The sequence below is a fragment of the Mesocricetus auratus genome, unplaced genomic scaffold (genome assembly GCF_017639785.1).
Source record: "Mesocricetus auratus isolate SY011 unplaced genomic scaffold, BCM_Maur_2.0 Super-Scaffold_4256, whole genome shotgun sequence".
Lineage (NCBI taxonomy): Eukaryota > Metazoa > Chordata > Mammalia > Rodentia > Cricetidae > Mesocricetus > Mesocricetus auratus.
Genome location: NW_024429182.1, coordinates 56,010,753 through 56,037,734, shown reverse-complemented (window position 1 = coordinate 56,037,734; position 26,982 = coordinate 56,010,753). Strand labels below are relative to the sequence as shown.

The window sequence follows — 26,982 nt, the reverse complement described above, 5'->3', positions numbered from 1 at the left end:
TTACTATAATGAAACTGTGTTGCAGGGAAATCTATAAAGAAAAGAGGTTTATTTGGGCTCATTGTTTCTAGGCAGTCAAGGTCAAAGGCTATCTTTGGTGGTGGTTTTTTCTTAGCAGAGTCCCAAAGTGAGCCAGGATGTCATAGGTAAAAATTGGGGGATTGTATGCATGCCTATGTCTGATGTTTCTCCTTATTCTCCTGTGACTACCAGGATGTGACTAGACTTCATCTCATTCTAATTGCTCCCCAAAGTCCAACCTTCAAACATCATCATCAGATCTAGTTCCCATAAAACTTTCCTTACTTCAAGATAAAGATTAAATCTGAAGCTCAGAGTCCTAGGGAGATGCCTAAGCCATATCCAGGCTATAGTAAGTACCTTCTGCTAGGTCAAGCCTCCAAGCCCCAGGTCTCAGAGCAAACAGCCCATTGGTGCCATTGCTACTCTTACAGATTAAGTTCGGTGGTGAGCACATCAGCCAGTGGTGTTTATGATGCCTCAGCAGGGAAGGTAGCCTGCTGCCTCCTTTCACCTGCTCATGTGGACAGCATGTGCTCTCCCACTCCTGGGCATAGGAAGTCTGGTCTGAGTGTACTTCACTTCCCTATACTGCTCTGGTCACTACCTGCTTGTCCCTCAGTCCTAGGCCCAGCATCATTTCCTGGGGTGTCCCCGAAGTCCTCAGGCCTCAGCTTGCCCATGCTGATCACCCTGCTCTGTCCCTGGGCATGGGTTTACTTCCTCTGGATGTTGGCTTCTGCTGGGGAGCAGAGGCAAGATGGATGTGATAGATGACCATGGATGCTGTGTTTAGATATAACTCCCCAGGAGGTTCCAGGGTCTGGTGTTTTGTCATTTTTCTTTGCCTTTCTTCTTCCTTGTTCTTCAACTCCTTGGGGCTTTTCTGATGAAGTTGGAAGCTCACAGCAGAGATAAGCTTCCAGTCCCCAGGAGGGACTGGGTGTGAATTGTTGGTACTTTGCTGGTCTGGACTATCAGGCTCGGGCTCTGCCTGGGGCATTGCATGGGGTCATGCAAAGGCCTTTTGAGAATCTGCTCCATGTCTGGGTGTCTGTGACAAGAGGGAAAACCAGTTAATGACAGGTCAGGAGAAGCAGTGAGGAATGTGCTCTGGGTTAACTGGATGAAGGAAATGAAGGAGGGTAGTGGAGTGACAGGGTGGGAGGTGGGGTGTGGTGATGGGGTGATGGGGGCAGGGGATTGAGTGGTGAGATAATGGAGTGAGTCAGATGGGAGATTGGTTGTTGGGGGATGGGATAGAGGGGTAATGGGATGGGAGTGGGCAGCAGAGTGGGGGTGAAGGAGGTGGGGGATAATAAGGTAGTGGGTGAGGCAGGTGAGGTGGGGTGGCATCTCTCTAAGCTGCTATTACTCAGCTCTTGAAGACAGGCTGTGGAGAGGGCTGTGTGGGTGCAGTCGTGTGTGCGCGCGCTCACACACACTATTCATTAATGAACATCTCTGACATTATTCATTTGAATTTAAATGGAGGAAAAGCCAGTGAGGAAACAATGAACATTCATCTTTTTTGTTGTCATTGCTCCAAGAAAGATGGTGTCCAAGGACATCTAGAGGGAAGCATTATTAAACCCATGAAGAGGGATAGATTTTTCTGTTTCCTGTTAGAGTGTCATCCCCCCCCCCGCTGCCTGTGCTTTTCCTGGGCTGCTGCTGGGTGAATGAAGCAGATTACTAAAATGAGCTTGCCTTCCAGCTCCCAGGCTCTTGAAACAGCACCCCCTTCCTCCTCTCTGTCAGAAAGAAGAGATGGGAGGTTCTCATCCACACAGACACTTGGGGATTCAGGCTCCTTCACTTGGTACCCAGGCCTTTCCCTGGGTCTGGAGTCCTGCACATCTTCCTGTCTTGAAGGTGAGGGATGGAGAGGGTGAACTGGCGAGTGTCTCACTTCCCCACCTTCCCCAGCTTCTTTAGGAGGGTCACTTAATTGCAGACTGGTCTTTGGAGGGTTTGGTGAGCAGTAACTAGCTATTCATACTTCCCTCCCTCCATCCCCACCCAATGCCTCGTCTGTCCTCCCTCTTCTCCTGGTAAGGGCTCTGCTTGTAGACTTTGTATATCTTAGTTTACACTCAGCCCAGCCTGCACCCCAAGTACCCCAGAGTCTCCCTGACACTGTTCCCACCTCAATGCTCAATGAAAGCCCTTTCCTATTTTATTTACCCTTGCTTTGGGCAGAGTTCATTGCTAGTGTGGATATCCTTCTGGGCCTCACCATGTGTGGTCTGTCTGCTCTGTAAAGACACCGTAGTTCATGTTGAGGTTGAGCCATGGATGCTGAGCTCAGGACCAGTAGCACTGGAACCCCAACCTATGGGACACTGTGTCTTCCTAAGCTCAGCCTTCTTATAGTCAGCACCATCATGCACTTTAGCACACTCCTGAAAACCTATTTATCAATAAATTAATTAGTTCTACTTGCTTGCATGGTGTGTGTGTGTGTGTGTGTGTACATATATGTGGTTGTGCACACATAGTTTGTATGTGGATGTCAGAGTGCAGCTTGTAGGAGTTGGTTCTCTTCTATCATATAGGGCTCAGAGGCCAACCCAGGTCAGCAGACTTGGTATCAAGTGCCTTTACCCACTGGGCCATCTCATTGGCCCTGGGAGTCTTATTTTAAGTGGGGGTGAAGAGGTAGGGACCTAAGGGGGAATCTGCAGAACAACTTACACAAAAAAATGTGAAAATCACATCACTAAACATATGGCTGTATGGATCCCTGTTTATAAAGCAAGTGCTGCCGTTGGGGTACTAGAAAGTAGGGTGTGTGTGTGTGTGTGTGTGCACAACTCAGATTTTCCCCTGTTTTGTTCATATCTGTAAATGAAAGTATTTAGGAATCGTATATCAGTCCTCTTAAGCTGACTTCTTCCCAGGCAGGGAGCTCACAAACACTGAGGAGTGACTGCATTTTGAAATTTTCCTTCATCACCTTTGACTCAGATGTTCCTTTTTCTCTTTCTCATAGTTTGGGGCCAAAATTGTTCCTACTGATTCAGCCACTAGACTCCAACTGTTGTTATTGTTAAGTTTTTAGAAATAGGTTCTCACATAACCCAGGCTGGCCTTGAATTCACTAAGAAGCTGAGGCTTGAACTCCTGTTCCTTCGGCCTCCAAATCCCAAGTGCTGGGATTATAGGCATGGCCACTATATTTGGTTTATGTGGTGCTGTGGGCAGAACCCAGGGATAAGTTGTTCCCTAGCTCCTAGAATGTGTTTATTTTTTAATATTTACTTTTATTTTGAAGTGTGTGTGTGAGAGGGAGAGAGAGAGAGAGAGAGAGAGAGAGAGAGAGAGAGAGAGAGAGAGAGAGAGAGAGAGAGAGAGAGCGCTCGTGCATGCCCTCACATGAGAGTGCGAACCCATGCATGCACGAGCTTGTTCTGGGGGTGCCAGAAGAGGGCATCAGACATCTAGGAGCTGGGCTGCATGACATGGGTGTTGAGAACTGAATTCAGGTCCTCTGCAAGAACAGTACAATCCCTCCAGCCCTGAAAGTGGTTGTTGGGTCTTCCTGGAAGTGTGGATTTGCTTGTCCTTCCTTGCAAGGCAGTTTCCTGGTGGTGTGTGTCTATATCAGGGGAACTAGCTAGTCTCACTCTGAGAGTTTCTTTTCCATGTTTGCATCTCAGTGTCTCTCAGTTGAGTTTTTCTGTCATGTATTTGACTGGACTGGTCTGTCCCCAGGATTCTCTGATCTGGAGTAGCTCTTGTCTGCTTTCACAGCTCCTCACCATTTCTGACAAGTATTCTCCAGAGCTGTTGTTTGGCACATGTTCTGATGTCTGGTTATTTCCCTCGTGAGTATAATGTTTCTTAAGATGGCCATTCCTCTATGGGGTGAGTTTCCACTCAGCAGAATATAACTGACTCTCTCCCCATTGTTCTCTTCTCTGCCTTCCTTGCTGCCTAGGCCAACCCTCCCCACCGCACCACAGCCGAGAAACAGAAGCTCTGTCCTGTGAATCAAAGAGCGCAAGAGTGAACCCTCTCAGCTCTCTTGTGAAGTTAGATGTATCAGTCTGTCTATCTGTCTGTCTTTTACACATAAAAGATGTGGGAGTGGGGTGGGGAATCTTTTTAGAGGGCTGGGGACAGGTATCTTCCCTTTCCTTTTTCTCTAAAGATTATTTTAAATGCTTTTCCTTGGGAGGACCCCAGACCAGAGACGAAGTCTCTTCATCACTGATGGACCCCCTCCACCCATCACTCAGTGAAGAGCCCTGCCTAAAGGGTCTCCCTACAGCTGGCTCCTTGTCTCCCACCCAAGGAAGGAGAAAAGTCTCAGTGAGAGGGAAGAGGCCCTTCTTCTACCACAGCCTTCTGCTTCTCTGCAGCTCATCGGATGGGTCCTGTAGTGCCCCAGTCCTCCTGCAGACACATTCTAAGCTGGCATCTGACCTTCCTGGAGACTTCGTCTCTCAGTGTTGGCTTCCAAAGTAGAGGGCCCTTGACCCGCCATCCATTTGAACCATTCTTTCACTATAGTGTTTTAACTGTCTAATCTTTATTTCCTGGAATTGCTTGTTGATGTAGGCATTCGGGCTGGGAATGTAATAGCTCTCCAGGGTGGCACGTCTAGAAAGACGGTCAAGGCTGGGGGACAGTGGAGGTGGTGAGGGCTAGACTGCTGGAGGCAGGTGCAGACCATAGTCACCCCTTCCATGCTGGGGTCTGTCCCCAAGACAGGCACACCCACTCCACCCAGGCAGGATAGAGCCTTGCCTTGAGCTGATCCTGCTCCCTCCACTGTCCTTCCCACCCTCTCTGCCCCCTCCACTGTCCTTCCCTGCCCCCTCCACTGTCCTTCCCACCCTCTCTGCCCCTCCACTGTCCTGCCCTGCCCCCTCCACTGGCCTTCCCTGCCGCCTGTACCTCCCCTCACTGTCTCTCCCTGCCCTCTCTACCTTCTGTCACTCTTCTTCCCTGCCTCACCTCTACCTTCCCCCACCTCTATCTTTGCCCCCCCCACTGTCCTTTCCTCTCCCTTTACCTCTTTGTTGTTCTCCTTCCTCCTCCCAAAGAGCCTCCATCTTCTCCCCTCTCACAATACCCTTCCTACTCCCCACCCTGTCACACGGTTAAATCTAGATTGTTTATATGAGGGAAAGCACGCAATATTTTTTTTTTAGTTTGACTTATTTTGCTTAACAAAACGATCTCCAGTTTCATCCATTTTTTCCTACAAGTGTCATGTTTTCATTCTTTATGACTGTATAAGATTCCATTGTGTATATATACCATATTTTCTTTATTCATGCATGTGACACCTGTGTGAGCTGTTGTGGATAGCGTAGCAGCAAACATCCCAGTCTGTAGAAGGAACATGGAGGATCAGAAGGGAGCCGGTGAGAGTCGGAGCAGATGGTCTGAGGTCTGAGCAAAAGGCCCATGATGCGCCCACTGACTGCCGGATACTCAGGCTTCGTTTACACATGTAACTGATACTCAGTGTGGGAAGGTGGCCAGTGAGCTGCCTGTGTGGAAAATGGTCCTGGGGCCAACTCTTGTCATGCTGTTATCACTTTGCATGTGTCATAACCCTGGGAGTTCCACTGAGTTACCCCTGCTGCCATAGTGTTCCTTAGCAGCCAGGATGGACTAGGTGACTTAGGGAAGGTTCACAGGACTCTCTGAGGACCGGCATAGTGTGGGGTAGCTTGGGCAACCTCAGCACTGACATCTGCAAGCCCTTGTTTCCTGCCTGCTTTAACCAGTTCTGGGCTGACCTTCACTGTGGTGTAGATCCATTTGTCCCACAGTTCTTGGATCTGCTTGCACCCACTGGAGTTACTGGGCATGCTGAGGAGGGCTGCCCTGGACAGCTGTACTGAAGACTAGACTTGCAATAGCCTCTGATGAGTGTAGTCAGTTCTGGAACTTTCTGAAGACCATTTCACTTCATTTTGTTCAAGACAAACAAAACCCCTGGAGGCAGAGACAGGCACTCCCACGGGTATGAGTTGTCAGCAACAGAGAGGACATTGTTCCCACATGCTGTCCCTTGCGGGCTAAGTCCTCTGTCTAGCTGGGGACATGACACAGTTCCTGGAATATTGCCCAGAGGAGCTGAGTGGAGCCGCCAGCCAGCTTGCCCCAGGGACCCCCAGTGCCTACACACTGGGCGGTGGTGCTTGGAGAAGCTGCGGGACTGTCCTTCACTGCCCCCACGAGGCCCAGCCCTGCTGTCTCTTGGTGCTTGCTATTTCTGAGATCACAACTCTAGGGAGTCAGAAACTTTGGGCCAGGAGAGCAGAGGGCAGTGCTCACAAGGCACCTTGGAGCCCTGGCTGAGTAGGGCTTGGGTTTAGAGGACAGGCAGGGGTTGGTGAAGAGGGACAGACACAGTTGAAGCATTATTTCTGCATTATTCCAAATGTGGTGTACAGCTGGCATTGGCTGTGCAACTTGGCCTTTTAAAAAGTGGCTTGTGCCCAAATCAATACCAAGTGAAGTGGGCTCTTCTGTTACATTTTTGGAGAATGGTGGCTGAGAAAGTGGGTACAGCGCTGGCTGTGGTCGAGCAGCATGGCAGCACTGATTTGAACCCACATTTGTCCTAGGGAGGTGGAAAAAAGAGCACTATGGGAGTAGGGGAGGGTCCTTGAGGGTTCCCAGCAGCAGCCCCTCAGCCTCCAGTCAGGCTTGGCACCAGGAGCTCTGCCCAAGCTGTCAGTCCAAGCCCCCAGCTCCCCCACCCCACCACCCTGGCCCATCTCCTGGCAGCCGCTGCAGGGAAAAGAGGCTGGCCCCTTTTGCCTTAATTAGTTCTTCCATTTATGACATAGATATATCTTCCTATGGGGTATTTCATTTAGCAAAAAGCTTTTCAGTTACCACCCTGACCCCCTTAAAGACTATTTATTGCAGTTCATCTGTCCTCTCTCTTTGCTTAACTCTCTTTGTCCCTGTCTCACTCACGTATCTCCCCAAAGTCACTGTTCCAGATCTGGCACTCCTAGAGGTCTCTGCCTCTCCATCTCACTATCCCTGCCTCCCTGCCCCCACCTCATGTCAGTCCCCATCTATCACCTGCTTCTGAATGGTCTGTCCCATAAGCCTGACTCAGAAACACCCTTGACCATTGTGCTTCTCAGTGAGATTGAATTGGAGCTCCAGACACAGTAGTCATCTCTCTCTTCTACTTTTGGTCACAGGCAGGTGACTGTCAGGCTGGCTTTGCATCTATGAATTTCTTTTTGTGCTTTTGAATACCAGGGAGATTCAGCTTGCTGTGAAGACACTTGAAGCCATGTCCCTGTCCAGTAGCTGAGAACAAAGGACCATGGGGTGGCCATCCATGGTGAGAGGGTGCAGGAAGGCTTAATCACCTTGACCAGCCATTTGAACATAGTTCTTGGCCCCAGGAGAGGAGAGAATGTGGCACTTCTTCAAAGGCTCATAGTATCTGTGTTTTTGCAAAACAGACAGCTGGTATGGGTGGCGAGGGCTGTTAGGCATGCTGGCACCTTCCTTCCATGCCAGGAGGATTTGTTCTGGGTTCCTTAGGATGTACTACAGAGGATGCTGGCTCTGTGTGGCTCACCCTCCCCCTTGTTCCCTACACCATTTTAGTGCTAGTCAGTACATTTTGGTCTAATCACTAAGTGTCTTCTCTAAGTCACTAATGGGAAAGCCCCCAGTAGAGAGGCTGGGGCCACTGTGCCTGGCTCCCCAGCCAAAGTTCCCAGTCCCACCATCCAGCTTGGATCTGAACTTGCAGCTAGCTCACAGTTTCTATCTCACAGCTTGCAGCTCCTAATCCTCCTGCTAGAGGCTCCTGCCTGCAGAATTCCTTCCTCTGAACTTCCAGATGTCCCCTGTCATTATCTTCTCTATGCACCTCTGAGATAGCTGGCTCCCTGCACCATCTGCCTGGCAGGTATCCCTAGCTCGCTTTCTGCCCTGAACCCTGGACCCACCACCACTACATTCCCAATATAACAGCATCTCATCAAGCGAGAGCTCACTTCTCTTGGACACTTTGTGGAAAGTGCAGAGCCCCCCCCACCAGCCGAGTCTGGGTACAGCCTGGGCCATGGCCCTTCCTTTCCTCCTCCTTGTATCCACACATCTGGCCCAACTCTGAGCATCTCACGTTCCAGGGGTACCTTTGAAAAAGACTGCCCCCAAACAGTCAGAACAGCTTTATTGATTTATAAATGTTACAGATCGCAGAATCTGTTTATTTTGAGTTTGCAGGTTAAGAGCTTTCGTAAATTTGGCAAGCTGTGTGCCCATTGCCTCCACCCAGTGTGGGGCACTCCACCACCCCAGGAAGATTCCCCATACCACTTCCAGCCTGACAAATGCGTATCTTCCCTCTGTGTCTGTGGTTCTTCCTTTTCTGGACATTTCCACATAGATCAGGCCACATAGTCTGTGGCCTCAGTGACTGGCGCCTCACCCAGCAATGTAGTGGCCACTCACTGTCTTTATTCAGTTCCTCCAGGATTTCTTCCTGCCCCAGGCAGACGCTCCACCTGACTTTCTCGGGCCTTTGGCCACCCTGGAGTTGTAATTTTCCTCACAGTACCTGAGGAGCTGCCTGCTCAGTGTCTATCTCCCTTGGCTCCGGTGTGTTTTGCTAGTGCAGCCACAGCTGAGACAGAGAGAGGACAAAAGTATGGCTGGAGGGACTGGGCTCACGTAAGTCTCACTTTGTCAGTCAAGAAAGGACATTTGAGTTGAGCCCAGAACTTGTGTACCCAGAACTTCCTAAGCTCAGCCAAACACGAAATCTGGTGTTAAAGCCGCAAAGGTGGCCACATGCTGTGGTGCAGTCAGTATGTGTGGCTGAGGGAGGCAGGCATTGGGTGGACTAAGACAGGGCATAGTGGTTTGGGTGGCCAGGTGAGTTCTGTTCAGAGCACGTGACTTCACTAAATTCATACACATGGCCTTGGCTGCTGTGACTGACTGGAGGAAGGCTGGAAGAAGCAGCAGCAGGTTGGAGACTCCCAGGAGGGAGAAGAAATAGAGATGGGAGCCAGGGACAGAGCTGGCAGGGAAAGGAGTTGACTATACAGGCTCCAGGATGACAGGGTCAAGGCCAGGACTGACAAAATCAGAGCCACGGACTCTTACCAGCGAGTCCTAGGTGGAAGGGAGGAGTGCACAGGGCCCTTAACAGTGACTGTACTGCTTCATCAGTTTGAAATAGAATGTGTGTCGTGGCAATTCTGAGAACAGGGGCAAAAGCCCGTTTTCTTTTTTTTTTCCTCATTTATATATGTGTAGGATACATGTGTGTATATGTATGCTTGCATGTGTGTGTGAGTTGGTGTGTATGTGCTTGTGGAGGCTGGAGGCTGATGTAGGTTGACGTAGGAATCATTCTTGATTACTTCCCTCCCACCTTGTTAGTTGAGGCAGGGTCACAGTCAAATTCAGAGTTCACCTATGATATGGCTAGGCTTGATAGGCAGCTTGCTCAGGGGATCCTTTCTGGGGGTAGGATTACAGGGCTCTCGGGATCTGAACTCTGATCCTCACACTAGCATGACAAGTGCTTTAACTGCTGATCGTTTCCTCAGCCTCCATCTTCTTTCTTTAAGAACATCTCATCATAATTCATAGACCTGCACGGGTTCATGGGTATTCACAGGTGGGGTTCATAGACCTGCACGGTTCGTGGGTATTCACAGGTGGGGTTCATAGACCTGCACGGTTCGTGGGTATTCACAGGTGGGGTTCATAGACCTGCACGGTTCGTGGGTATTCACAGGTGGGGTTCATAGACCTGCACGGTTCATGGGTATTCACAGGTGGGGTTCATAGACCTGCACGGTTCATGGGTATTCACAGGTGGGGGGGCCCTCAGTAGTCATGTTTTCTCAATCCTGAGGAATCCATTCACCGGCTAGCTGTCTGTTCTCTCATGAATCTCTCTGTAGCTTCTCCTGTTCTGCACATGCAGGGTAAATGGACTCACAGGATGGATGGACTGAGAGGTGGAGATTAGCTCTTTAGGGTCCCATATCTCCTATTGGAGACATGTCTGTCCCCTCACATCTATATACATACCAACACTCACAAATCCCCTAGGGCTTTTGTTTGTTTCTTGTTTTTAATTTTTTTCCAGACAAGATCTTTCTAGGTAGATCAGCTTGGCCTTGCACTTCTGACAACTCCCCTGCCTCAGCCTCATCAGTGCTGGGACTAGAGGAGTAAGCCACCACGCTGACTGACTTCTGAAACATCACAAGATAGACTCCCTGACCAACTCAGACCTGCAGAACTCCTGTGTCCAAGTTTCAACTCTCCTGAGGGCTGCACTTCACTTGACACATCTTTCTCAGAATAGATTTTCCTTATACAGTTTGAAACAAATTTATCTATCTAATCAATTAATTCTATTTATTTATCTATGTGCTTATTTTTGTCAGAGAACAACTTGTAGGAGTTAGTTCTCTCTTCTACCATGTAGGTTACTGAGGTTGAACTCAGGGCATCGGGCTTAGTGACCTCAATGCTCTTACTGGCCCAGCATGGACTCTATTTTCTACTTGTGCAGTGCTCGCTCACCCCAAAGAGGTTTATTTGGGGCTAAAGACTTGACAAGAGATTGCTTGCATGTGAGTTTGATTGGACACATTTTCTGCTCTGAAAGAAAAGCCACCCAACAGGACTGACGTGATGCTTCATCCTCACTGCCAATTTGACTGGATTTGGAATCACCTGGGAGACACACTTCTGGATGTTTGCAAGGGAATTTCCAGAGAGGCATCCAAGTAGCAGCATGCCATAGGCTGAGATCCTGGACTAAATAGAAGGAGGAAAGTGAACTGAGCACCAGTGTTCATCTCCCTCTGCTTTCTAACTGTGGATGCAATGTGACACTCCTGTGCCATGACTTCCCCACCAGGATGGAATGTGAGCCAGATAAACCCTCCCTTCCTTAAGTTGCTTTTATTTCAACAATGAAGAAAGTCACAAAACAACTGGCTAGTAGATGACGCTGATGATGGTCCCCATTTAGAGACTTGGAGTTCAAGGACAGTGGCCATGGCTGATGCCCAACCATCCAGGCAGGTTCAGGAGGTTGAGGATACCTGAGGGCTTCAGAAGAATTTTTATTTCTCATGTAAAGAAAATGTCGAGAATAATAAATGTCACAGGCTCCATTATAAAGATCTGTGACCACAGGTAATATTCACTCTTGACTTTTTAGTGATAGGATTAAACTTTACTGATACAGTCTTTGTTGTCCTCATTCCAGCCCCCTCCACTTGGGGACAAAGCAAACACTGTCATGAATTCCGAGTCAAATTCATATTCTCAGAGTCAAATTCATATTCATTCTCTCTCTGTCTCCCTCTCCACCTCCCTCTCTCCTGTTTTCACTCTTGCTCTCTTAGCAGTTTTGATATGTAGCCCAGGCTGGCCATAAACTCATGATCCTCTTCCTCCTCCCCAAAGTGCTGAGATCACCATGTGCATCCCCTTACCCATCCATCTACCCACGTACCTATCCACCCACCAACTCAGTCATCCACCCCTTATTTGCCCACCCATCCATTCTTCTACCCACTCACCCATCCTCCCATTCTTGCAAACATCCAAGTGTCGGTCTATGCATCTATCCTTTTGCAGTATAGAAACTTGTGCTTCAGGTTTCGTTTCTCCTTAGAGTGACCACCCAGTGTGCTTTGTAGTGGATAGCTGGATCTCTGTTGAGAGAGAAGGCACGGAGTCTGGTTTTCTTTGTGGCTTCATTATCTCATCACTAAAGCCAAAGGAAGCCCCCATCCCCATCGGCTCTGCAATGCTACCAGGATAACGTTCCCCTGTGCTTTAGCCGAGCAGTTCCACTTCATAGCTCTCATTGGGAATCTGGAGTATCATAAGTTGCTTGAATGAGCAGAGACCCTGGGGCCCCACCATGCAGGGAACCCAGGAAACGACCTTGATCTTGCTGCCACTATTCCTTTTTCACGACTCGATTGCCACAGGTGGAGAGGGACCCGATTTTCATATCTAACATTTTCAAACAACTAAAACTGGCTGAGCCACGTTTCTTCTCTGTGTTGTCTGGATCCTGCACTGCACCTTCTTTTGCTGGATGCCAGGTTAGAGTTTTATATGCAAGGCCAGGTGACCTAGCTTGCAGGGGTCTCAGAGCCCAGACATAATCAGTTAAGCTTTTCTGCTTACGTTCATGGCTAATTCCCACTTAATTCTCCTTGAGAAAATAACTTCTGGGAATGGAATCTTTGTCCTGGTATTACCTAAATTCTGTACAAAAAGCCAGTGAATCCACATGGGGGTGGAATGCTGAGGCTCAGAGACCAGGTTAAGCAAAGAGCATGTATCACCTTCTCTGCTGCTGTCCCATGATGAGCCACCAGAAAGGTGATCAGTCATCCATGTGAAAGCTGAGGGCAGCGCTGTCTTCTAAGGCCTATGCTGTGAGTGTGTTTGTGTGGGAGGGGGCACAGTCAAGCTGAAATGGCCACTCCATTAGGGGGAATAAGAGAGAGAGAATATCCAGAGGCACCTGGAAGAGGAGTCCAGCACAGAGAGAAAAGAGAGCAAACTGGACATGGCCAGGGCTAGGGAGGCAGGAGAGAATAGTGGAGACAGCAAGAGATAGGGGATAGCAAGGATGCAAGAGAATACGGGGAAATAGAGCCGTAGAGATATCAGGAAGGCTGGGAGATAGCAAGAGAGAGAATAGCAAGAATAGCTGGGTTATAAAGAGGATGGGTAGCGGCAGGGAGGAAAGCCTATGAGCTGGAGGGAGTTTAGGGTAGAGGGGGAGGTGAGAAGGGCTAATGTGGGGCTTTGAAATGTGTAGCATTTCAAAGTACTTGTGAGTGGGGACTGAGGAGTTTGGCAGCCAGCGTGAGCTTTGATATGCTAGCACAAGTGCATGTCAATGAGGAGCCATGTCCTTCCTCCTAGGGGTGGGGTGCGGGGACAGAAAACACATTTCACAAGTTCTCCAGGTATGCTGGCTTTTATCTAACTTCAAGAAATCCTTCTATAGTCCAGTTTGAGCTCATTTCCGGATATATGGAGGGGCTGAGACCTAACAGTCTTATCAGAAATTTGGGGTTGTCACCTATGACTGGGGAAGTTGGGGGTCCCCTCAGGGCCCTTAGTGATGTTAATAAAAGAGTTTAAGAACAGACACAGAAAAAAAGCTGGAGGTCCATCTTACTCGTATTTAAAAGAAAAATCCTGAGGCAGGCAAGCTGTAAATCTAAGTGCTTACTCAGTGGATGGAGATAGAGAAGACTGTGCTGTTTGTAAACAGACTCGTGGAGGAAGAGCAGCTATGTGGTGGCAAGGACAGCATCAGAAAAAGAGTAAAAAGGCCCAAGATGCTGAAGAAAGCTTCCTGAGACTCTGACCAGAGTCCAAAAGGAAGAGATAGAGGGAAGAAAAAGGAAAGTTAAACGTTTCTGAGGCAGAGCTTGGGTGAGCAGACCTAATGGAACCTAGGAACTGCACAGGTATTCTGGGAGGGAAAATACGTTATCTCATTAAAGGGACAATTACTCCTCCCATATCCTTATCTTGGCAAATGATTTTTCCTGAGAGGTGTTCCCTTGGTCAGGTGACTGGCTGGTTCTACTGGATTAACCGTTAGAGGAAGAAAAAATGTGTATCTCTACCCGGAGGTGGGTATTCCATATTTATGACCAGAAGGAAACAGCTTCCCCTTGATGGGCCCCCAGTGTCACTCCAAGAGTTGGATTTTCAGGATCCTCTCATCTGGTCTCTGGCGTTGCTTCCCAGCTTGGTTGTTCCCACTTTGTCTCTGAAACTCCCTCCCCTCCTCCCCACCACCATCTCCAGCCTCTTCCACCCCTTCCTCCCTGTCTTCCTCCACTGGCCACCTGGCCTGCCTCTCTCCTCCAGATGAGCCTTGATTAATCAATCCCCTCCTTCACTCTGTGCCACTGGGATGGATTGCAGCTCACGGGAAAGCCTCAGGGTAACCCCTGCTCCGGGAGTTCCAGCTCCTGGCAACTGTGTGGCTCTGGAGCGTCCCACCTCTGAAGCAGGGGTGTTGATTAGGGTGGTAACTGCTTTGTCATGCACCTGACTCTCCCTCTCACTCAGGGCAGTCTCTCCACTTCAGCTCATTGCTTTTACACTGTGGCCAGAGTCTGTCTACTTTTTGACATCTTTCCCTGAGAGAGTGGCTAAGGAGGAAAATTAACTCATCTTCAAGGAGCACACGAGCCCTGGTGGGTCTGAGCAGCGCTTCTCCGTTCACTCTCGCCTTGACTTTAGGAGAGGCTTCGCCACAGCATCAGATGGCTGCAGTTAAGCTCCTACAGTTGGAAATGTTCTAATTGGAAAAGGGAATCCACAGCCACGGCCTCCTTCATCAAACTGTCAGAAGCATAAGCCTGGCCCTTGGAAATCAGCGTAGTGGTTTTAGCCTGCCTTTCTAGGTCAAGGTCAACAGTTCCCTTTAAAGTCCTTGCGTTAAGCTGCAGGTGTTGGCCCCAGTCATGCTCGGGCACCGACTGCCACAAGTCTCAGCATGACTGATGGGCCTTTGCTCAAGACAAAAACAATTTCATTTGGACAGCTGCATTTGTGAGCCGTCACAGCATGGCTTGACCTTGGATTGCTGTTTTTCAGAGGTGCAGATAATACAGATTGCAGACAGCCAGCCATCCAGGGCAAAATCTCCCTCAGTGCACCTTGCCTCAGCTTCCACCAAGCCAGTGTTCAGCATGGGTCATCCAAATGCATTGCAAGAGCTGAGGAAATGGCTGTTGATAAAATGCTTGCCTTACAAGTACGGGGATCTGAGTTCAATCCCATCATCCACATTAAAAAGCCAGGCATAGTGTTACACTCTTGTAATCCAGCTCTTGGGCAGCAGTAAGAAGTATATACATGGGGCTCACTGGCCAGTCAGCATTGCCTATCAGTGAGTTTCTAGCTGGTAAGAGGAATGGGCCTTGTACCAGCACATGCACACATGTGTGCCTGAACACATATGAATACACACACACACACACACACACACACACACACACAGCATAATGAAGAAGTCAGTGATAATGTGGATGCTCAGTGTAGAGTGGTTTTCAGTGTGAAAATACTTGTCAGGAGTATTTTAGGAGCACACTTTAGTGCTCTACCTACACTCATGCCATGGCGTGATCTATGAGGGACCATGTTTCCAGCTCTGGTGATGGTCGTAACTACCTTAGAACCCCTTCCTTGATTGTTTGTCCTCAAGTTCTTTTGGCTTCTGCTGAGTTCCTTTGTATAAGTGGATGATTTAAGTCTCACTCAAGGAGCCAGAGTTAACAGAGATGGGGGAGGCAAGAACTTCAGAGTATGTGTGTAATTCCAGCCTAGGTTGTTTATCTTCCTGTCCAGGCTGCCCACTGTAATGAAACATATTTGTACAGTGTAGTATTTACTGCTTTCATTGCTTTGTCTAGACACTCCCTCGAGTTCACTGAAGTCTCATGGAGCAGTCCTTATACTCACTAGTCTCAGGCTCTAGATGGACATGGGCACACTAACTGGCTTCGTCCACAATGCTGCTGTGACTCAGAACACTTATCTATAGGAAACTAGGGGCAGATGTCCTTCTGCAGTGGTGGGCTTGCAGCCCCAGTATTGTGTTCCTTCACATGGGCTGGCGGTCAGTGTAGACCCACCCCTCAACCCTCACCGTGGGCATATGGCCTCTGTGGGTTATAGATGTCTGCTCTTAGTCATCCAGTCATACATGTTATAGGATAGATGTGACCTCTTCTGTTCTTATGTAGGAATCCTGACCCTGGGAACTTGGAGGGCTTTCAAGGGGGGATTAGGGTAAAATAAGGTCAATTGGGGGTGACTCTGATCCACATGACTAGGGTTCTGATAAGAAGCAGAGACCAGACACAGGATGACCCTGGGAGGCCAGGGAGAAGACTCCACCTGCAAGCCAAGGAGACAGGTCTCAGGAGCTCCCAGGATGGGGGACACTGGATGTGTGCCATGCAGGCTTGGCTCTGCTGCTGTGGGAACAAACTGATGTACACTGAGGCAGAAACACAGACGCTTGGGCTTTTCTGGTTGGACTTACCGAAGATGAAGACCCTCTGAACCTCACCCTCTGAACCTTACCCATGCAAAGTGGGTTGGCAGGCTGTGGCCAGCCAGCATGGTGCGGGAGATTTGTTTTGGTAGCCTACGAAGCCACTGCCCTGTGCTGAGTGGCTGATCCAACCTGGGTGTTTGCTCACCCTGTCTGCATGCATACTAGCTTCTTGCTGCCTATGTCTGAATATTTCAGTTTCTGGCTCACTTCTTGCAGAACACTTTTGAATGCATGATCATCAAATACAAGAGCAGGTATTTGGGTGCCATCAAAGAGGTCTGGGACTTGGAGGGACGGGTTCTGGCTTTTTTAAATTACAGTACTTCATCTTGGATTTGACTTTAATAATGAACTTCATGGATGGAAGTATCTGTGTCTCATACTTGTCAGCATCGTGACCAGCCCTAGCTCACACTTGTAGCTTGTAAATTTTGGTGTGTGTATTAGTTGCTTTTCTATTGCTGTGATAAAGCATTTGACCTGACCAAAACAACTTATAGAAGAGTTTATTCATGGTTCCAGAGGGATATGAAACCATGATAGCATAGTAGAGGCATAGCAGCTGGAGCTGGAAGCTCAGAGCTCACATCTCGAATTGCAAGCAAGAAGCAGAGAGAGAGAGAGCAAACTAGTAATGGTGTGAGTCTTTTAACTCTCAAAGCCCACCCCCATGACATACTTCCTCCAGCAAGGCCATGCTTCCTAAATTGTCCAAACTGCACCGCCAACTGGGACGAAGTATTCAAATGAGGAACATCACATTCAAGCCACTACAGTGTGGTTGTCTCCCCACTCAGGAGCATTTTCATAGCTAAGTGAGATAAGGTATTGATAATCACTTCCCCGTGAAGCCATTATTATAAGTAGCAGAGCCACCTCATCCCTGATGTTGTAAAGTCCAGGCATTCCTTTTCTTTTGGTTGTATCAAGAGAATTCTCTTCGGAAATGTTTTTTGAAGAATTCTGTCAGAAATGGAATTGACTCAGGTCAATTCCAGCAGCATTTGAAAGCTTCTGTGAGGCGACAGAAAAGTCAGAGCCCCTCGGTCCTCCCTCATCCCCATTCATCTCCAAACAGCTCAGGAGGAGTTGAGAACACTGGATTAGCTGAATGCTGGGTGTTTCTGAGACAGAGAGGGAAGCAGGGCTGTGTCTTGGCAGATGGTTTTGGTGACTTGGTGAGGAAGTTCAGCCATCTGTTTGTAGAAGAGGGACATGTGGGGACTCCAGGTCTTAGGCCACAGGTAAATGCAGGGTGACAGAAGACATAAGAGGGAGGAAGGGCAGACTGGGGATTCTTATGTCCAAGAATTCATCCTAGTTCTGTTGTTGATACTGAGTGAAGCTGAGGATGGGTGGGGGACAGGGGACAGAGATGGTGTGAGTGCAGGGTGCACTGGTGTGGAAGTTCATGTTAGAGTTGGGCTACATCAGTGATGGTTGATTTATGGATGTTACAGTTTAGATGTGAAACATCCTCCACAGGTTAATTGGTTCCTAGTTAGTCATGCTGACTTAGGAGGCTGTGGGACCCCTAGGGAGCAGAACTTAGCTGGAGAAAATGTGTTACTTGGTGGGTGGGCCATGAGGTTCATAGCCTGGCTCCACCCACTTCCTGTCTTGACTCTTCTCATACACAAGGAAGCTCCTACAGCCTCAGCCATAAGCCTCTCCTGCCACCATGCCTTCATTACCATGAGGTACCAAATCCCCTTAAACTGTGACCCCCCCCCACTTCAGTTGCTTCTGTGGACTATTCTATTACAAAGGTGAAGATAGTAACTAATACTTTGGGTTACTCATTTGGGCACTGCCGTCCATCCAGTCCTGCTGTGGTGACATGGTCTGGGGACATTAGTTTCTATTAAGTATATATGACATTGCTTGATGGAATCACTAGCCCATCACTGCCAGAGCTGGGGGCTCCTCCCAAGGGTTTTTAGTTTTGAGAGTTTATGTTGAGGTAGATATCTTCATTTGGTATTTTGTTGTCCTTCTGAGGGCTCTTCTCTGTTTCTGCATCCTGAATCCCTGTGCCCAGCTCGGGGACCCAGCCTAGAGGGCTCTCCTCTGTGTTCTTGTGTTTGCCAGAGGTACCCAGCACACCACAGGCCTAGCTGGGTCCCCAGCACTAGTGTTCAGACTTCTGTTACTTCATGTTTTGAAAAAGATGTTTGCTCTTCCAAACTTTGTCCTTCTTTATAGGGACCAAACTGTGCCCTCTGGGAGTATAAATGTCCAACATTGAGCAAGTTTACTAGAAATTGGAGAATCCGAGCAGAAAATAGTGTTTCCCTGATATAGACACGCTCTGAATATCAGTCTTCTTGGGCAACATAATGATTATTGGCACTTTCTGTTTTGCTTGCTCTGTAGTTGGTGTGATTAAATATGAAGGAATATAATGTGTCAGCTCTTGATGGGAGAGTCTTGGTAACTGGGCAGACTTGATATGGGTTGAGATTAAACCCTCTCTACTCCCTAGGTATGTGTCTTTTGGGCACTTGCTTAGGTACATGAGGTTCAGCCTCCTTGTTTAGAAAATGAGAATACCATTATTAATGTAGCAAAGATAATACCCACTTATGGCTGTGGTGAATGTAGATAGAGATATCACAGTTCTGATGTGTTAGGATCCTGGATGTTAACAGGAACTGTTGTGACTGTCATCATCATTACTGTCTGTAACATGAAAAATAAAAACCCAGAGATAGATATTGGGGTTCAAGCTGATGGTCAGATAAGCAAAGCAGCCAACCTCTAGCTCTTACCTCTGCCTCAAACTGAAAGGGTGATCCTGGCTCCATGAATCCTCAGAGTGCAATGCTTTCTCCACGAGTCCTCAGAGACAATAGCTCTCCCTGTCTGGAAACTAACTCTGTGTGTCTCCTCGGTGATTCAAATCCAGTCAAGTTGACAATGAAGATTAAAGGTCAGCAGCAGGTGATTTACACATTTGTTACTTCCTGAGGCCCTTGTAACGGACACCAGGTTAGGCAGCCAAGCCAACAGATGGGCTCAGGAGTCCAAGATCAAGGTGCGAGCAGGGATTCCCCAGGATGCCCCAAGGAAGCCTCTGTCCCACTGTGCAATTCTGGGACTTTGCTACCTTCAGATTTTTTTGTCCCATAGGAACATCACCTGATAATCTTCCTGTGCACCTTCTGTGACACCCACACTTACCATCTCTACAATGTCACCCTATTGAGCCAGGCACACTCTCCTCCAGTGCAGCCTCATCTTAATTGGCCCCACCTGCAAAAACCCCATTTCTAAGTAGATCACTGTCTTCTTTCAGGGGCATAGCCTTTGACAGGTATGTTGCTTATGGCCACATGTAATTCTGGCTGCCATGTGGTTGGAGTGAAGCCCAGACTTTGAGGAATCAACACGGTGGTAGCTTAGTAAGTCTTGCCCAGCTGGTGGTGACAGACACAGGCCTTGCTGACCTCTGACCTCCTGCTCTTTCCAGAAGGATTTCCGTGTAGCAGCTCTAGTGCTTTCCAAAGCTGCTGCTTTGTTTCTCCGGCTTGGTTCTTGCCCTAGGAAGGCACACATTGGGCCTCCCTGCTCTGCCCACAAAATGCAGTGAGTACCAGTCTTTGTGCAGCTTACAATGGCAAACAAATCCTCTGGGAGGTGGCGTACAGCCCTGGGCCCCTCTAGGCACTTGCCAGTTGGCCGGCTCTTGTCAGCTGTGGGGAGGGCTGGTGAAGTGCTCTATAATGTGGTGTGAGGGAACCTGAGTTGGGACATCCCATCTGTGGACTGTAATCCAAATCCTGAAATGATTCCTGAACTGGGAGTGGTGGATTATCAGCAGCCCCAGGAGGCCATATCTCTCATCATGCTTTTGTTGTGTCAAGGTCACAGCGGGCTCTCACCTAGCCAGGATGGATGGGGGGAGGCATGTGGCTCCTCACTGGAAGGAGCAACTGGTCTCACCAGGTCTTGTAACCCAGGAAGGTCAGAGGGTCACCCTGAACTCAGTCAGTGACACCTGAGAGGGGCCAATAGGAGCATTCATTCATGTGTGGGGTGTCAGTTTCCCTGGCTGGGTATGGTTACTGGACCAGTGTTCAGGACTGGCAGCAACTGAGCCATTCTGCAACTGTGAGAACCTACTGGTTCTCAGTGACTGGATCCTAAGGCAGCAGGGCCTTCTGTACCCTGAGGCAGCGCCACACAGAATCCCGCTGCGAAGCACTACCCCAGCCTCTATCAGTCAGCCCTCAGCTCTTCCTAGCTGTCTTTGCAGTACAAAAGCACCCTGCACTCCTGCTATGGCAGAACAGAAGCCAATTTTAAGCCAACACGCATGAGAAGTCTTGGTTAGACACAGACCATGTCTGGCCTTGTCTTTCCTTGGGTTCCAAGGAGTGTCACAGAAGGCCACTGGGAAGGCAACCAAGCTGTTGCTATTTCAGTTCTCAGAGGGGGAAATGCATCTTTTTGGAGTGTGGGTGATGGATTTGGAGACCCTGCTGGTGCTGTTTAACCATGTAAGAAATTACCACTTGGAGTAATTAGTCTGACCACCCCCCCTACCCTGATCAAATAGTTTCTGGTAATTGCCACCCCTCATTCTTCAAGTAGTATATATAGGTTGGATTTTGGTTTTTCCTCTCTCTCTCTCTTTCTCTCTCTCTCTCTGTTTTTTGAGACAGGATTTCTCTATAGAACAGCCCTGGTTGTCCTGGAATTCACTTTGTAGACCAGGCTGGCCTCTAACTCCTAGAGATCCGACTGCCTCTGCTTCCTGAGTGCTGGGATTAAAGGTACCGCCCAGCTCCGCTTTCCATTTTCATGTATGTATATGTGGTGTGCATGTAAATACTTGTGTTTGCATATGTATGAGCTCATGAATGCCCAAGGTTGATGTCTAGAATCATCCTTGATTGCTCTTTCAACTTATTTACTGAGGCAGGGTCCAAGGGTCTATCAATCAAACCCAGAGCTCACCCATATGGCTAGTGTCGCTAGCCCACCTGCTCTGGTGTGTGCACTGTCTCTGACATCTGAGGCTGGAATTACAGGTGTATGCCACACCCACCTGGCATGTATATGAGTTCTAGGGATTTGAACCCCAGTCTTCACAGATTAATCACAGAGCCATCTCACCAGCTGTATAGCGTATACAGTTGTGATTTTCTGTCTGGAGATAGTGTTGGTGAGGTGAAGGCTCTCATCCCTCAGGCCTTTCATTGTGAACACATGAGACAAGATGTCCTCTGTGTCCAAGTTGCCAGAGAGCAAGTCATGCACACGTCAAGTGACACTGTCATACAGTCGGCTACTGCACCAGGGGTTCCGTGTAGGTGGACTGAGAATTGTGCACAAAACTTATTTCATCTTCATCGGATGGAGTGTGACTTTTGCACAGATGTACAGTGTGTCTGCTAGGTGTTAAAAACAAATAGGGAATCATGCAGTGTGTCCCACACATGTTCTATGGACCGCATGTGTCCTAAGACAGCTGTGAATGCCTGAAACAAAAGTGAGATTTTTTTTTTAAACCACTAACTCAACTGCAGTTCTCAAACATGAAGTTTGTAAATGACAGTGTTGTGTTCCAATACAAAATGTATTTGGGAGGATGTGTGGAATTTAAAAACATGTCATCATGAGGAACCTGAGTGTCTGTAGATTTGGAGATTCAGAGGAGGTCCTGTAACCCCCAGGATATCTTAGGGACAGCTGTACTTAGCTGAGATTTTTCAGTACATGCCCCCCCCCACAGTGCACTTGTGTGTGCTGGTGCGTATGTATGTGCCTATGATAATTTTGATGTCGATCCTAAGCTGTCTGGTCAGGGAGTCCTGGGGGTTAGCTTCTCTTTACCGCTGGGATTTTGTGTGGGTTCTCAGGTAAGCTCAGGTCCCATGCTTAGATGGCAGGCACTTGATTGACTTCCAGCCTGGCTTATTTGTCTTGCCTTCCCCAGCTGCTCTGTCCGAGAGGCAAAGGTAAACTTTATTTTGGGTCAGAGTGGACCTGAGCAAAAGGAGCAGGATTCCTTTGATCCTGTGTCCAGGTTGGTGACTCTGATAACCTTTGGCATCCCTGACCCATGACTCTGTTCTCCCCACAGAAGTGCATTCGATTTAACCCAGATGCCACCGTATGGGTGGCCAAGCAGAAGATCCTGTGCACCCTGAACCAAGGCCTGAAGGATGTACTCAACTATGGGCTCTTCCAACCTGCCAGCAACGGGCGGGATGGCAAGTTCCTGGATGAGGAACGGCTGCTGCGGGAATACCCACAGCCCGTGGGCCCGGGTGTGCCTTCCCTGGAGGTAAGTAGCCATGCGTGACTGTGTGGGGCCTGGTGCTATGCAGCCCGGGTACAACTGAGGACTCCTCCACCAGGCTCCTGTTTGTTTTAGAGTAGAAAATTACCTACCCTTTAGTTAAAGTCTGGCTCCTTTGGGCCTTATCTGTTAGGTATGTGTGTGACAGGTGCCTGATGGTCCTTCTTGATGGCTTTGGGAATGTGAGTAGCTAAAGACAAAAGTGAGAGCTGAGTTTATGGTGGCACCTGGATGTGGGAAGGGGCAGGCTACAGATCTGCTGCATTGCAGTTCAGCAGCAGACCAGGGCATCCTCCAACCTGGCACTGCTCCATCCAATTCCATTCAGAAGCTGCACAGACCGCTTAGGAGGCACAAGCTCTCCAGGCAGCCCCGGCAACCCAGTTCTTAAGGACTGACTTGTTTTCACACCAGAAAGTTCCCATCTGAGCCTTGGGTGAACCTTGCCTCCTGTGGGTTGGTCATCTTGTGTGGGGCAGAGGGAGAGCAGGACACAGTTGCCTCCTGTGGGTAGTATGGGATGTGTGGGGTGGAGTGGGGGGAGAGGGCTGGAGAGATGGCTCAGTGGTTAAGAGCAGCTGCTGCTCTTCCAAAGGACCCAAGTTTAGATTCCAGTATCCAAACACACACACACACACACACACACACACACACACACACACACACACACATTGTTTTGTGGTTTTTAGCACTTGCTGCTCTTGCAGAGGACCCAGGTTCAATTTCCAGTACTCACTTGGTAGCTCACAACCATCTTTAACTCCAGTTCCAGGAGATCTAATGCATGTGGTACACAGATATACCTGAAGTCAAACACCCTTAGACTCAAAATAATAAAATTAACAATATAGATTTTCTTACTTTTATTTTATGAACCTCAGTGTTTTACCTGCATGTATGTATATGTGTCGAATATGTGAAGAACTCACAGAAGCCAGAAGATACCACCGGATTCCCTGCAACTGGAATACAGATGGTTGTGAGCAGCTATGTGGGGTCTAGGAACTAAACCAAGGTCCTCTGGAAGAGCCTAACCACTGAGCCATCTATCCAGCTTCCTAAAATAAAAATTTCAGAATCTAAAAACAGGAAGATAATACAAGGTCATGCTTCAGTTTGGGAACTAGCTTTTGCCTCCTCCTAGACCTTCCTACCTATGTTCTCAGGCACTTATACCCACTCTTTATATGAGCTCCTTGGAGTGGGACAGTCTCAGAGGAGGTCAGGAAGGAGGCACAGTGACCTGGGTTCAGGAAGGTCATTCCACTCTAGGACTCTTGGGTGGTGTTGTCCTTGTGAGACAGATCTGCAAACTGAGGCTGATGTGGGGAAAGTAACCAGTTTAGAATTACAGAGGACCTCATGCTTCCCCTCAAAACCTCAGTCATGCCCTGGCCTCAGTGGTGGTCTTCCTGAGACTTCTGCAGTGTCTCTTTAATAGTTAGCTACACAAAGGTTCTAGGTGTCTGGAAGGAGAGGGCATATGATAAAGCTGACTGCTGGGATACAACTTGCCTAGGAGCCTTGTCACTAACCCCAGTCTGCTTCTCTGCCCTGCAATTAAGTTTCCAATCCAAAGCAGATAGCACTGTTCTGAGGGGCCAATGGGAGCCCCCGAGTCATGAGCAGAAGTGTGCATAGGATTTCCCATGTAGTCTGGCATAGATGAGTGACAGGGAAGTATCAAAGGTGCACCCCAGACAAGCTAAGGGCAGGTGGATTCCCACAGACAGTGATCCAGCAGGATGAGGCTACATTAGTGGCGTGTCAGACCACCTCACCTTCTGTACCAGCTGGGGACTAACTGACTTACACAGCCAAGAGCTTGCCCTGTGTCCTCATGGCTGCTGGATGATGGGACTCTTGGGGAGTGGCCTCTGTAGCACAGACACAAATGTCTTGGTTAAGACTTGGGTGCCTTGTCCTTGGCCAGGACACTTTTCCTCTGAGCATCCATGTCTAACATTTAGTTACCTGCAATCTTTTTCTTGTTCCCATGACAGTTTCGCTATAAGAAGCGTGTATACAAGCAGTCCAACCTGGATGAGAAGCAGCTGGCCAGGCTCCACACAAAGGTATGGGGGGTGGGTAATACTCCCTCCCCCCCACCAGGGCACAAGGAAGAGAGGCTTTTCTGATTAAGACTGAGAGGAGCAGTATATGTGCCATGGTTCCCTTTTATACAGCTCCTCATGTTGTGGTGACCCTCCCCATTGTAAAATTATTTCATTGCTACTTTCATAACTGTAATTTTGCTATTGTTATAAATCATAATGTGCATATCTTGGTTCTCTGATGGTCTTAGGTAACCCCTGTGAAATGGTCCTTCAACCTCCAAAGGGTCTCAACCCACAGGTTGAGAACACTGGTTTGTGGAACTAAACAGATATTTATCAGGCAACTCGATTCTATGTCAATTTAGTAAAACAACAGTATTTCCTCCCTAGGGCTGGTGACTTCCCCTACCATGTGTTTTTTATGTAGTTTACAGTACCAGGCTTGAATTCCTACAGTGGAGGGGGCCTCAAAGCCAACCAGGGAGTGGTTGTTTACTCCCATAACTACTATGCTACTATGGTACTGTTGCCCAGAAGGTTGATATCATGGTTCTAGGATTTACAGTTGGGCAAGACTGTTGGCGCCTTATCTCCCCCTAGATAAGGCTATTTCACAACCTCTCAGAATTATAAAAGCTAGCCGCCAGGAGGAAGTGTCCAGCTCAGGTCCAGCCTGATTTCTCCATATCATGCCACAAGCTGTGCCATGTCTTCAGCCCTAGGGTCCCATAAGCTAGTTCTGATGAACAGCCAAGACAAATAGCAGCAGCTTGCATTGTTTAAGGGACCTCTATGGTCTCTGTTTTCAGTTTAGTGCCTATGTTATCCATTCGTGACTGGCAGATACCCATCACTCGGTTCCCTACACTTTGTTATTTCCCCACTGTCCTTGATCTCTCAGCCATGTTCTGACCAAGTATAGTCCAGGCTCTTCTTATGTATTTTCTGCCTTGATCCTGGAATCCACATGGTTGACCCCAGCATCTGAGGATTTCTCTAATTATTTTTACAATAGTAAAATAATTATTGTACTATGTATAGATACAAATCTTTGGGAATTTAAAGAAAGGTGTCAATGAGTAAACAGCTGCAGTTCAAATGATACTTCAGGGTTTGGACATTTGTTCTAAGCCCTGACTGTAAGCTGTTCAGTAGGGAATGCAGCCCAGGTACATCACCAGATGAAAAGTCACAGGTGCTCCTGTCCTGTGTTGTGAAAACTGTGGATCAGGATGAGGGTGAGGCCTAAGAGACATGCTGGGCTCTCCCTGATCAGTGGCCAGGCTTCCTTCTGAGAGTGGAGGCAGGTAGGCTTGTGTGATCTCCTGAGGAGTGGACTAGGTATCCTCCAGGGCACTGTTTCTTCTCTGGGTTAATGGAGATGGGGTTCAACAATCTCCTCTTTGCAGATGAGACCTGGGCCTCAGCTTCCTTTCTGGGAATGGAGTGGAGGGTCTGAATGAATGGGTTCTGGAGGCTCTCAGGTGTCACCCTAACTCATGTGATCTTATCTCTCTCCATGGGAGAGCATCTCTTGTTCCCAGTATGGTGGAACTCACTCCTGCTGTTATCACAACTTAAAAACCACAGGCATACTGTCATTCTCACAACTCCAGAGCCCTTGCTGTCTGACATCACAACCAAAATTTGGATTCCTTGGTGCCCAGGTTAAGGGTGTCAGGGGTGGTAGAATGAGCTCTCTGGGACCTCTTTAGATGACTATGAGCCCTACTCATCAGGGCTCCACCCTAATGATGCAGAGATCTCCAGTGCCTTTATACAGGTATTACAGTTTACTGTGTGAATTATGGAGGGACAGACATTGAGACCTTAGAGATGACAAACAACTAGGGTTCTGAGACATTCATCCGGACAGGCCTAGGGTGTTAGCTGTGTGTTGACCCCACTCTCGGCCCTATGTGAGCCTTGGGGTCAGCAATGCCCTGCACAGAGGAGGCCAGTCTTCTCTTAGTCTATAAAGATTCCTCCTTCCTTCCTCCCTCCCTCCCTCTCTCCCTCCCTCCCTCCCTTCTTTCTTTTGTTCTTTCCAGCACCAGCACAGGCAGTTCAATCTGGATTTGAAACCACTATGTAGCCAAGGATGACCTTGAACCCCTGATCCTCCTGCCTCCACCTTTCTAAGTGCTGGTACTAAAGGTGTGCACCAACATACCAAGTTTATGCAGTACTGTGCTTGGGCCCAGGGCCTCATGCATGCCAGCGAAATTCTCTGCCCATGGAGCTACGTCTCCTGCCTCTGTAGATGCATTTTTCATGAAGTCTTTTCTGTTTTGTTCTTTGCTCTCCAGACCAACCTGAAGAAGTTTATGGATCACACTCAACATCACTCAGTGGAGAAGCTTGTCAAGCTGCTAGACAGAGGCCTGGATCCTAATTTCCATGACCTGGAGACTGGAGGTGGGTAGCCATGAGGAAGGCCTTCACCATACTCTGGTGAGGCATGCATCTATTCCCGAGTTCAGGTTACCATG

At 48.5% G+C, this 26,982-nt stretch overlaps 1 protein-coding gene and 1 long non-coding RNA gene across 2 annotated transcripts in view; one reads left to right on the top strand and one right to left on the bottom strand.

Moving 5' to 3' along the window:
* The window catches only part of Shank2 (SH3 and multiple ankyrin repeat domains 2), a 433,677-nt gene that overhangs the window by 49,545 nt on the left and 357,150 nt on the right, over nt 1-26,982 (top strand). Inside the window, 3 exon segments of the mRNA XM_021227358.2 lie at nt 22,215-22,418; nt 24,437-24,508; nt 26,800-26,908. Coding sequence (XP_021083017.2) covers nt 22,215-22,418; nt 24,437-24,508; nt 26,800-26,908 — 385 coding nt within the window.
* LOC121141948 lies at nt 10,986-18,994 on the bottom strand. Its single transcript, XR_005878928.1, has 3 exons — nt 18,895-18,994; nt 11,589-11,723; nt 10,986-11,112 (listed from the first exon to the last, which is right to left on the bottom strand). It is a non-coding gene; the product is annotated as an uncharacterized LOC121141948 (long non-coding RNA).